Raw genomic sequence first — 13,117 nt, forward strand, 5'->3', positions numbered from 1 at the left:
CAGCAGGGGGTGCTGGAGTCTCTGTCTCAGACCTAGCCAGCAGAGGGTGCTGGAGTCTCTGTCTCAGACCTAGCCAGCAGAGGGTGCTGGAGTCTCTGTCTCAGACCTAGTCAGCAGGGGGTGCTGGAGTCTGTCTCAGACCTAGCCAGCAGGGGGTGCTGAGGTCTCATACATCCTCTGTGTCTAGAATCTAGCCAGCAGAGAGCACTGGGGTCTCAGTCTCAGAACTGGCCAGCAGGGGGCATTGGGGTCTCTGTCTCAGGACTGACCAGCAGGAGCACCAAGGTCTCACTCAGTCTCTTATCTCAGGCCTGCAGGTACGGCCATGTCCAGCATCTGGAACATCTGCTTTTCTATGGCGCAGACATGAGCGCACAGAACGCCTCAGGGAACACAGCCCTGCATATCTGCGCCCTCTACAATCAGGTCAGTGGCATGCACATCCCTCACCCTAACCCTGGGGCGCATTGGACACTGGGTGGAGAGACTGGCCAGGGTATCTCTGTGACCCTCACCTGCTGCCTTACTGAGAACCAGAGGCTGGTGAAGCTGTGAGCAGCCCCAGGTCACATTCCAGATCTACAGTCAGCCCTGCACAGTGCCAGTGACCCAGGCTGCTCATTGTCTAAAAGACACAGGAGAAGCTGGAACCTCCTGTTCCCCTGGCTGAGTGCCAATTTTGCTTGGTCCCAGAGCCTGGCACTTGGGTAACCCTTCCGCTCTCCTTTTCACTTGTGGTTAAATGTGAATAACAAACATGACTCTCATAAACACGTGGGCACACAGTGCTTTGACAGTCAGCACATTCACAACACTGTATGGACATCCCCACTCCCCACCTCCAGAATTTTTCATCTTCCCAGACTGACTCTCTGTCTCCCCAGGAAACACTGGCTCCCGACCCCCCACCCCCACAACCCCTAGTTCCCCATCCTGCTCTTTGCTCTAAGGACCTCTGAAGACTAGGATTTTGCAGGAGATAGCCACCTATGCTAAGCTTCTTCCACTCAGCATCATGTTCTCATGGTCTAACCTGTACTAACGAGTGCCAGACACTCTGCCTTCTGAAGTTTGTTTCCACACCACTGAGGGACGGGCACCTTTGCTTACCTGCTTTCCCCTGGGTGGACATGTGGCTTGTTCTGCCTTTGGCTGTTGTGGTTTCATGTTGCCATGAGGCCTGGGTGTGCAGATGCAGGGTCTAGCCTCAGCTATCTTTTGACCTCCATGGGGACAAACTCCTAAGCAGATTTCAAGGTACATGACACACTGGTGCCCACACCCCTCCCCCAAGCTTCCCTGGCAGACCCTGGTGGGCAGTGTTGTTCCAGAATCCCTATGAGGAACATGGTCCCTGCTCTCTGGAAGGGAGGCACCTTAGTAGCTGGGACTTGGATCCTGGACCATGAGTAGGTTGAGCTGGATGTGGAGGGGAAGTAAAGATGGATGTCCCGGGGTGGGGGTGGGGTGGGGTAGAGCATAGTGCTGCTCAAAGGATGTGGGTGGACTTCAGGGCCAGCTTCAGCAAGCAGGAAAGTCACCAATGTCCTTGGTGCTCAAGGTCAGGTTGACAGGGCAACCCCACTGAAGACGCTGCTTTCTTGTTTCTCTTCTCACTTGGTGAAACCTCAAGTCTGGGGCTAATGACCCACGGACTTGACCCCAGGCAGCCCAGCAGAGGGACTGGGGAAAGACTCTCCCTCTTGAAGGGCAGAGGGATCTCAGTGGTGAGGCTCTGCTGAGCCTGGGATGTGGTCTCAGTGAACACTGAGTTCTCTTCCAGTTTCAGAGCAATAATCTCATCACACCACTGACAGTGACCCTAGATGACAATTCAAGCCTTAGCTTACATCCAAGTTTGTTACCAGGCCCTAATGGCTGGCCCCAAGTCCACTCTACTTCTAGCCAGTAACTTTCCTGGATCATTCACTCTTGAGAACTCCTACAAACCCTTTAAGGCCCCACTCACATGGTCCACACCCAGTCAAGCCTTCTGACCATAGAATCTGTGAGTGTCGTTGCTCATGGTTAGGCTGATGGAATCGGTGTTTCAGCTGGAGTGTCTTGCAGGGCTCCTGGCTTGCACGCAGAGTATATTCACAGTGCAGATGCCCCTGGGGTCCACCGTGGAGCTGGAATGGGGGAACCCTTGTTAAGTGTGGGAATATTCAGCTGCCTTAGAAAACACATCATGAGGCTTGGCTGGGGCTAGGAAAACATCTGCACCAACATCTGCTTTGTAATGATTGCCTGCTATGGGAAAACAAGGCTTAATTTCACTCAGTATATTTCAAGCATATTTTAATCATCAAAAAATATAGGAAATCACAGTTTCTGTCACTTAAAATAATTGTGGGCATGATGATGGTCTTTGAAAAGGAGGCTGCAGAGTTTTATTAGGCAGCCTCTGTTCTTGACTATATAGGAGACTGAACGTGCCGGGGTTTACTCCACATACCCCAGAGCTGTCTTCATCCCTAGGAGGATCCCTAGATGGCCAGAGCTCCCAGGAAAACCTTCTCCCCATATAATGTCAGTTAGAATAGAGATAGCTGACATTACAGGGCCCATTGGTAAACATTTGATGCTTTGGTCACTGCCTGGACCCTCTGGTCACATGTCAGCTGAGCAGCCATGGTATAGCGGTCAGAAGTGACAGGTCATGGAAAGTGGCCATGCTGCAAGAAAGTTATTTGTTCAGTAAACAGGGAGGAGGGGTGGGGTTGGAGGAAGGGGGTGATCTGGCCCGCAGGCTATTAGCCATCTTTGGAGTAGAAGGCTACACTATCTTTTCCTCGCACCTCATTTATAAATTTGTGCCTCCCCAGGACTGGGTGACTTCCATCCAACAGGCCAGTGAGTCTGAGCAAGGGTGGGGAGAGCTGTCCACTCCACAAAGCTGCCCTCTCATGAGGGCAACCTGCTGCCACCCAGCTTCAGACAGTATGCCTGTTCTCTGAAGCCTGGGACAAATTGAGCCAAGGTGACTAATCTTGTGGCACCTCCACCGGATACTGTGTTGGTTTATAGGCTCTGGAGTTACTGACCACACAGCCCCTTGACACCATGACAAGTTGGGATATCAGTGAGTGTACCTGAATCTGTCCTCCCCTGGATGGTAGGGGGTCTTCAGTCTGTCTCAGTCCATAGCTGTGTCTGAATTGTGTGAGTGAAGTTGCCTTAGCACTGCTCTGAGGGTCACAGTCTTGCATAGCTTCCTCATGGGAGCTGTCTCAAGAGTGAAGGATAAGTCAGCCTTTGGCACTGCACATAGAGAGTCCTCAGTCTTTTCTCCCCTTATCACCGCCTTGCTGGCATCTGTGCCCATGGCACTTTGTCTTCAGATATGTGTGGCTTCACAGGCTCGGTTGTTGATAACAGAGACCATTGCATAGGAAGTGGTGTCATACTGGGTATGCAGAGGATGTACCCCAGGGAGGGAGAGAATTCAGAAGGGCAAGATTCAGGGCAAGGAGAGACATGGCCTCAGGGACATGGGATAGTGATGAGGAGGCCTGGCCCACTGGGCTCTGATGGGCATAAACTGGGGGATGTGCAATTAGGTGACCTGAATGCACTTTGGATCTAGGGTTGCTAAGAGGCTGAAGTAGAAATCAAACATCTGTGATACCTGGCATGGGGTGAGGACTCAGCAACTCGAAGCTGTAATGGTGGTGTTGAAGATAGTTGAAGATGATGATGTTCATGGAGATTATGGTGGTGATGCTGGTGATGCTGTAGCTGTTGATGAGGTGATGGTAGTGATGGTGATTATAGTGATGAAGAAGCTATTATGGTGAAGTTAATGGGAATGATGTTGATAATGGTGATAGTAAAGTTAATGATGATGGTAATGCTGATGGTGGTGCTGATGGTAAAGTTAGTGATTCTGATGGTGATGATGGTGGTAATGATGATTAAAGAGAAAATGGTGGTAGTAATGATGGTGATGATGGTGATATTAAACTTGGTGATGATGATGGTGATGGTGTGGTGATACAACTGATAATGATCATCCTTAATGAGCTACTCCTCAGATCTGGAAGCCCCAGGTGTGTAGAATGCTATTCATGCTTTATCAATTTCATCAGGGCACTTTTAATAAAACACACTGTGATCAGAAGATTCTCTTTCCTCTCATGCAATCAACTAATTAGGACTCTGATTGTAAGCAGCAAATTGATTCTAATCTTTGGGCTCTCTCGCCTCATGCTGGCTTCCCAAGAGCTCCAGAGGGAGAAAGCACCACCCTGGGTAATGAGAGATCAGAGGAAGCTTAAATATCAAAGGTTACTAGAGCAGCCTGGTTTGTCTAGAAGATAAACACACATGTACACACACACACATACACACACACACATACACATGAAAACACACATATATACATATACACATGCACATACAGACACATGCATATGCATGCATGTAAAAATATACATATGCATGTACACATGTGCACACACAGACACATGCAGGCACTCACACATGCATGCACATGCGTGTGCACACACACACATAAGCACACATTACCTTTTGGTAATATGCCTCTTGTGTGTTGTGATGGGAATGTTTTCAATGTGTATCTCTGTGCTTTGCTGGTTTCTTATGGGGCATGTGTCCACTTCCCTGGAGCCATCTGAGGGCCATCATCCCTATAGGCATTATGGCTCTGGGTCTCTCAGAATGTACTTCTGTCTGTTCCTGTAATAAAGCACTTTGACCAAAAGCAACTTGGGGAGGGATGGGTTTATTTGGCTTATACTTCCAATCACAGTTCATCATTGAGGGAAGTCAGGACAAGAACTTGAAACAGAAACTATGGAGGAATGCTGCTTGCTAGCTCACTGAGGCTCATGCTTATCTACCCTTCTTATAGCCTAGGACCACCTGCCTAGGGAATAGTGCTGCCCACGGTGGGCTGGTCCTTCCTATATTAATTAACAATGAAGACACTCACCCACAGGTTTTGCCACAGACCAATCTGATCTGGGTAGTCTTTCAACTGTGACTTCCTTCTCAGCTGACTCTAGGCTGTGTCAAGTTGACAGTTAAAGCTAACTAAGGTAGATGGCATCCATACAGTCTTTCCGAGAGCCTTGTGGATACCACTGACAGGTATGTGGATCATACTGTTCAGCAGATCCAGGTTAAGAAGTGATTCCACTCCCCTCAGCCTTTGGGGTCTGGATGGAACTCGGGGGGTACAGGTGAAGCAGAAGCCTGGTGACCTACAGCATGTGAAATAAGTGGTCTCAATTACCCAGGTCCTTTTTGGGGGACACACTATTAAAGGTTGTAGAGTTATCCTGGTGATGCCTCACAGTGGTCACACCTGCTCACCTGATGTCTCCACCTGGTGGCCTCTTAGGAGACCCAGTCCCTATGCTCCTCCCTGCTCTCTAACTAAGCATCCTTTTCTCTGGAGTTAGAGGCTGGGATTTAGATGACCTTCCCACCAACTTGCGACCATAGCTTCTCTTCTTGTCATACCAGGGCTCAGACTACTGATCAGCTGCCTCATATCCATATGATTGGCCCTGTTCTCCTTTGAAGGCCACACAAAACAGCTCACCTTAAGCTGACTGCTTCTTGTCCCCCGACTCCCACCCATCCCAAGTTCACAGGGACCGTGACCCCCATGCTTCAATTCTGTGTCCCCAGGGACTGGCGTGGCCATTGGCTAGCCAACTCTCCACAGGCATGGATGACTGAGATTTCTCAGTCTGTCCCTTCACTTGCAATGTGGACAGGATGGTGGGGCCCACAGCTCCTGGAGTCAGAGGCACATAGCCCATAGCTGAGTGCAGAGTGGCCTCAGAATGACTCCCCTCAGGGAAAAGACATATTTTTTTAAGTGTCTTTGAAAATTTGCACCAAGAGAAAAACTGGCAGGGAAATGGCCCTTAGAAGATGAATACAAATTGCTTATGTATTCATACTCCATTGATTTTTTTTTTTAAAGGATGGAAGCCTGCCAGCTGAGACTCGAGCCATCCAAGGGCGTGCAGGGGAATGGCTAAGCTCTGCATTAATGCCTTGGGGACTTCCTCACCCTCCTGACACTGCAGATTGCCCTGTTTCTCACCAACCCTTCATTTCTCTTCTTATCCAGTTCAAGCAGCTCTCCCACATGCTTGCCCTTCCTTTTTGTGGCATGGATCTCTTGCCACCCCATCAAGGTGCTGTGCCAGGCATGTGAGATGGAGCAGCCGGGTATAAAACACATGCCTGCACAAGTGTGTGCACACAGGTGCATATGCATACATACATATGCACACACGTGTTGCATATTATTAAGCCACAAAACCTCTGGCCCTTTAGTTCTGAAGTAGCTGACTGACTGGAACTGTTAACCAAGAATTTGGGGATCCTGCTAGGGTTGCCCTATGAAATCAGAGAAGTCAGGGCTCCACTCTTGAGGTCCTTAGTTTCATTAATAAAAAAAAAAAAATGGAAGCTTTTATTAGAGTTCTGAAAACAATCTCCAGAACAGGCAAGCTGTGAATCTCAGCAGTTGCCTGAGGGAGAGTGGAGGAGAGAAGGGGAAAAGCCATGCATGGAGGACAGGCTGCTCCATGGTGGGAGCAGAGGGTAAGAGTGAGAGAGCCTAGCAAGCAAAACAAACAAACAAACAAACAAACAAACAAACAAACCACTTAGGCTCTGGCAAGCGTCCAAAACAAAGAGAAAGAGAAGAAGAAAACGGGAAAGCCGTGTCTTTTTGAGGCCTGACTCTCAAAGGCAAGCAGACTCAACAGAGTCTCATGGAGGATCATAGTGACTATGCTAGGCAGAGGGAATTCTGGGAAGGAAAAGTACAGTATCTCATTAAAGGGATAATTATTCCTCCTATCTCTTTAGCATGGCTCAAGATTAACCCATCTCACTAGGAGTGCTTTCCTTTTCCTAGAGGTCATCCCTCCTTCCTAGGGGTCATCCCTCCTTCCTAGGGGTCATCCCTCCTTCCTAGGGGTCATCCCTCCTTCCTAGGGGTCACCCCTCCTTCCTAGGGGTCATCCCTCCTTCCTAGGGGTCATCCCTCCTTCCTAGGGGTCACCCCTCCTTTCTAGGAGTTGTCTCTCCTTCCTTGGGGTGTTCTCTCCTTCATAGAAGGGGGATATTTCTTTCTTAGGGGTAGCCCTTCCTCTATAGGGGTTGTTCCTTAGCCAGACCACTGATCTGCCCAACTGGAACGTTAGGTCCCCACTCAGGCCTGAGCTGCTGTGTCAGAATGCACTCTGCCTTTGTAGCCTGGCCATCATTGCAAGAATGGGTTGGGCTCTGGGGGGTAGTTCATATGGGTTCTGAAAACAGCCCCTTTCGGGTGAGTAGAAGGGTTTTCTGAGCCCCTTCCCATGTCCCACTGGATGAGTGGGGATGACAATACCAGGGGAGGGTTTATTCCTGGCCTTTTATGAAAATTTCAGTGACAATGTAGGTGCTCTTGAGGGGTTACAGGGGCCAGGGAGGGGTTGCCCAGGCTTCCCCATGGGGCTCTCAGTCTGGAGTTTTGATTGGGAAACAGGGGGCTCTGAGTTGCTTTTGGAGCTGAGGGGGTATGGTGCAAAGAGCCCTACACAGGTTCAATTCCTGGGGAAACCTAGAGCCAGGCTTCCTGTCTGATTCCTTCTAGCTGTTGTGTGCTGTTCCCAGGTAGGGTCCACCTGCTTCCTCGCCTGAGCTGACACAGTTTTCTTTTCCTTTGTTCTGTTTCCTTTCCTTTTCTCTCACCCCAACATTCCCTTCACTCAAGCTGTATTGTGATTGGTGTCATTCATTGCCCTAAAGATTTAGGTTGTAGATGACAGGGCCACAATGGGGCAGGTTGAGGCTGGCTGAGGCTTGGGCTCAGGATGCCTGGGGAGCCCCTGGGTCAGGCCAGGGCAGCCCTTCTGTGTCCTCTCATCCACGCAGCCCTCATCCTCCTTCTCTTGACACAACCTCACAGCCCCCAGCTCCTGTTAAGGGAGCATCAGCATGTGCATACCCTTTTCAGTTCGGGTGGCTGCAGGAGGACCTCCTCCCAGCTCCCAGGGTCCTGATGGTCAATGCATCTGGGGCACAGAGGGAAAACACCTGCTTCTCCGCAGGGTGTAATCACAGACTGAGCCTCTACCCTTGCTGCACACGTGCCTGCTGGGCATCCCTGAGTGCGGATATGCAGGAATCTGCTTGGCAAGGGGCCTGACCAGCTGCAGTCCAATGACAAACACTGGCTTAAACTAATCATGCAAATATTTATTCCAAACTAGAATTCAGCAATCTGAATCCTAACAGGGTCCGTTTACTCAGGTAGCCGTGCACCACACAGTGAAGCTTTGCTCAGCAAGGACCAAGCAACACCACCAAGCAACTCCTCACCTAGGGATGTGGTAGGCATCCTAGTTTGCTAAGTTCAGTTCGTGAGGGTCAAATGGTAACTATGTTGTCTCCTAGGAACACATTAAGTGACCATGCGACTGCAGTCAGTCCTTCTGTCAGTCCTTCTATATCAACACCATAATCTCAGTCTTTTGTAGCTTTTTTATTTTGTTTATGTGTGTGTGCATACATGTGTGGGTACCTGTGAAGGTCAGAAGAAAGCATTGGGTGCCTGGAGCTGGAGTTATAGGCAGTTATTAGTGTCCTGAAGTGGGTGCTGGGCACTGAACTTGGATCCTCTGCAAGAGCAGGAAGCATTCTTAGCCACTGAGCCGTCTCCCAGTGGTCTACCCTTTGTCCTTTTGTTGATAGCCACTCGTCCACACGGTCCTCCAGGAAGCTTCTAAAGGTCAGTGAGACATCTCTGTTGGCGCTAAGTGCAAATAAATGGCCAGGGGTAAAGGCTCCCTTTCACTATAGAAACACTGAGATGCCCTCCTTCACTTTGCCAGTGCTGAGACATGTAACCCTGAGCTATGGGCAAGGACCCATGTATTTGCCTAGATCCCATTCCTTCTCTGGACTTTGGAAATGTGATGAAACCTGGTTCCTCTGCTGGCCAGATCTTTGCCTTCAAGGAAGATTTATGGGGTTTTTTTTGTTTGTTTGTTTGTTTGGTTGGTTGCTTTTTGTTTGTTTTGTCCATTTGCCTTGTGGGTCCTGCAACTGCCCAAAGTTCTACAGAACACTTAGGGAACATTGTGTCCCAGGAGCTTGAGTTATAGGCAGTTGTGGAGTTATAGGCAAACCCTTGTGGGTCCTGCAATTGCAGAATGTTCTAGAACACCCTTACCCTGTCTCAGAATGTTTACACAATTCCCGCAGTTTCTTTCTTTCTGTGACTTGCCTCCAGTCACTTGTCACATGTTTAATAGATGTGTGTGGAACATCTGTATTGTCAGGAGTAGCCTGGTTTGCCATGGACAGGTGTGGTTTAAAATTTTATAGCTTCTGCCAAGGTGTTTTCAAAAGCATTGTGGTGATGAAGCCTCAGCAGAATTTATCTTCTCTTTCTTGGTGTGTGTGTGTGTGTGTGTGTGTGTGTGAGAGAGAGAGAGAGAGAGAGAGAGAGAGAGAGGTCCTCTCTATCCTGAAACTTACTAATTTGGACAGGCTCCAAGGATCTGCTGCCTTAGCGCTGAGATTGCACACAGGTGCCACACACAGCTCACTTGTTTGCTGTTGTTGTTAAGATTGCTTATTTTTGAGCCAGGCAGTGGTGGTGCATGCCTTTAATCCCAACACTTGGGAGACAGAGGAAGGCGGATTTCTGAGTTCAAGGCCAGCCTGGTCTACAGAATGAGTTCCAGGACAGCCAGAGCTACACAAAGAAACCTTGTCTCGAAAACCCCCCCAAAAAAAAAAAAATTACTTATTTTTCAATTGTGTGCACACATGCATGTGCATGCATGTGAGTGCAGTACCCATAGAGGCCAGAAGAGGGTGTCAGATCTTCTGGAGCTATGGGTGTTTCTAAGCAGCTATGTGGGTTCTGGGAACCATCGTGGGTCCTCTGCAGGAGCATCACCTGTTCTTAACTTTGAGGCATCTCTCCAGTCCCGGCACCTGACATCTTTACATGGATTCTGGGGTCCATACTCAGGTCCTCATGCTTGCATGGCAAAAGCTTTACCAACTTCCCCATCCCCTGTCTGTCTTTGCTCTCTCTGGAAGTGCCACACCCATTTAACCTTTCAGGCACAGGCCCCAGACTTCCCATGAGTCTGAATTTGGCAGCACGTGTCTTGAGGTACAGCCCATGCCACCATCTCACAAGTGGACTTCTTCCATTTGCAGGACAGCTGTGCCAGAGTGCTGCTGTTTCGGGGTGGAAACAAGGAATTGAAAAACTACAACAGCCAGACACCATTTCAGGTAAAGAGTCACTGACGGCACCGTGGCAGGCTATTGCTTAGAGGCAGCGCAGGGCCAATGACTGCAGCCACAATACCTCCTGGGAGGAGGCTGCACTGCATCCCTGTGGTACAGCTGAGGTGGTTCCATTTGCCTATCTACATAGCCTGCTTCTTTTAGACCAAAAAGTACAAATAATGCAGAGACTTATCTCTGGAGAAGGTTCTAGAAGGGCAGTGAGGTAAGACCACTTCAAATTCTGCAGCTGTTGGAAAGTGCTGACTAAACTGTATCTCAGAGTGCAAACTTGATGGGAAGGAGGCTTTGCTGCTCTCTGTGTCCTCCTTCTCTGCCATCCCAGAGTCCAGGAGAACAACCCCCGCTGGACCTTGGCCTGCCACCTTCTGGGAACATGTAAATCAGCTCATAATTGCTCATAAATTAGGGAAAATGCATAGGACATAGAAGTTAACAACCTAACCATTTAAAAAGATTTGATAAAACCAATTTAGTGACTTTAAGGGCATTCAGAATGTTGTTTGGCCATTACTACTCTCTGGCTAAGAACTCTACCATCACCCCAAAAGGAGGTCCTGTCCCCTCTAACTATTACTCTCAGTCCCTCCCTCAACCCTAGCAGCCTCTCATCCCCTTTCTGCCTGAATGGAGTCCTCTCTCCTGAGCAGTTCATACAAAGGGCGCACATGGGGTATGACTGTCATCTTGACCTCTTCAGTTGAGGGTGACATCTGGTGGTCAGCTTGACAAGGCACGTCTCCTGATTGTATTCCACCGTGGTGGGTTTCATGTGAGGCTCCAAGTCAGGTTCCCATGTTGAGCAGTGTAGGAAGACAGATGAAAGGGTTTTCTTGCTATATTGATATATAGGATTAGAAGGTAGAGCCCTTTGTTGGTGACCAGGAACTCTGTAATCTCTGCATTCAACCTGTTCTAAAGCCACTGCTCCGTTGAGGGACAAGTCAGTGATGACACCACAAGGCACTGGGTGATATCATGGTTCTAGAAACTGTGGTTTGGTGGAAAATGTATAAAGTCCTTTAAGCCATTCTAGTCCCCCTTTCTCCGGGGTTTTGGAATGTCCTTCCTGCTTAAGGGGTTCAGTGGGGCCTTGTTGCTATTGGTATCATGTATAATTGTTTTAAGAGTATGGTTGGCTGGTCATGGTGGTGCACGCCTTTAATCCCAGCACTTGGGAGGCAGAGGCAGGTGAATTTCTGAGTTTGAGGCCAGCGTGGTCTACAGAGTGAGTTCCAGGAAAGCCAGGGCTAAATCCTGTCTTGAAAAACAAACAAGGGCTGGCGAGATGGCTCAGTGGGTAAGAGCACCCGACTGCTCTTCCGAAGGTCCGGAGTTCAAATCCCAGCAACCACATGGTGGCTCACAACCATCTGTAACAAGATCTGATGCCCTCTTCTGGAGTGTCTGAAGACAGCTACAGTGTACTTACATATAATAAATGAATAAATCTTTAAAAAAAAAGAAAAACCACAAACAAACAAACAAAAAACCCAACAACAACAACAACAACAACAGCAACAACAAAAAGAGTAGGGTTGGCTTGTCTTTTCTTGGACCTTTCTCTTTGTGGGGTGTCATAAGCAGGGTTCTGAGACACCCCACTGTAGTCTCCCCAGGTGTGTCACACATGATATAAGCTAGCTTTGGCAAAGTCCACAGGGACTGAGCCTGGACACACACATGCCCATGTGTGGCTGTTCTCTGGGAGTTACTATGTGTAAAGCTAGCCAGCAAGGTTTCTGATTAGCCAGTCTCCACTAGGAGCGGGTTCCCCTTCTGGTCATCTCAGATGTAGCCCCAGCATAGATGACTATATCACTGGTAATTGTGATCAGTCCAGCCTCCAGCCCTGAGAAGGAAGACTGAAAACCCCAGCCCTGATCTGGGGTTTTGGGCTTATGTCCCTACACCAGCCTCAGCCTTGAGGGAGACCATGAACTAAGTTGGTCTGTCTCATTATCATATGAAAGAAGCCCAAGAGGTGTTAAGAGCTCTGTTCTGTGAATAGAGGTAAAGGCCAAATATGAGATGTGTGATGTGGTGGTGGTGGTGGTGGTGTGTGTGTGTATATACATGTTCATGTACAGATTCAGTACATATTATCTGCCTTGTATTTTGAGACAGGGTCTGTCACTTGATCTTGAACCTGTAAATTAAGCTGGGCTCCTATCTACCCCTTAGTGCTGGGCCTGCAGACACATGCCACCCCACCCCAGCTTTTTTAAAAGTGGGATCTGTAGATCAAACTAGGACCCTCACATGAGAGTCATCATCTCCCAAGTCCTGAAATATGTATTTCTTGCTTTACATCAATCACAACAGCACAGGGTCTGGAGTCAGGCAAGACTGTGGTCGTCGGAGGGAAAGTATCGCCGGCCCTGCTGGCTGACAGCCTGCCGTCCCCGCCAAGGGCATGTGGCTGGGGAAGCCACTCATTTCTAAGTCTCTGCTCTCCAAATTTCTGTGAGTCTTATTTGGGATTCGGGCTCTGCGTTCCCATAGAAACAGGGGGGTTGGAGTTGTATTTCTAGACGAAGGACAGGAGCCCGAACTACCTAAAATGTGACTGGCAGACGATACATATTTATGATGGAAAGAAATCCAGGTTGAATCTGTCATCTTGGCCAGGCCAATTCACACTACGCTTCAAGTGACAGCCACTTGTGGGTGATGCTGCTTGCAGGTGTTAGGGGAGATGAGACCCAGCCAGGCTATACCCTCTCCCACTAACAGCACATCAGGCAGACAGGTAGCCAGCAGATAAGCAGACACATGCTGTACTGTGTCAGGTCTGCTAAACACA

The 13,117-nt window shown here is 49.0% G+C and overlaps 1 protein-coding gene across 19 annotated transcripts in view; it reads left to right on the forward strand.

Annotated features, from left to right (window-relative positions):
• The window catches only part of Shank2 (SH3 and multiple ankyrin repeat domains 2), a 447,967-nt gene that overhangs the window by 103,417 nt on the left and 331,433 nt on the right, over nucleotides 1-13,117 (forward strand). For all 19 annotated transcript variants that reach the window (XM_006508521.4, XM_006508520.4, XM_030242323.1 and 16 more), the window contains exons 9-10: nucleotides 310-426; nucleotides 10,219-10,296. In XM_006508521.4, the coding sequence (XP_006508584.1) occupies nucleotides 310-426; nucleotides 10,219-10,296 (195 nt within the window). The remainder of the gene's footprint in view (nucleotides 1-309; nucleotides 427-10,218; nucleotides 10,297-13,117) is intronic.

The sequence above is a fragment of the Mus musculus genome, chromosome 7 (assembly GCF_000001635.26).
Source record: "Mus musculus strain C57BL/6J chromosome 7, GRCm38.p6 C57BL/6J".
NCBI lineage: Eukaryota > Metazoa > Chordata > Mammalia > Rodentia > Muridae > Mus > Mus musculus.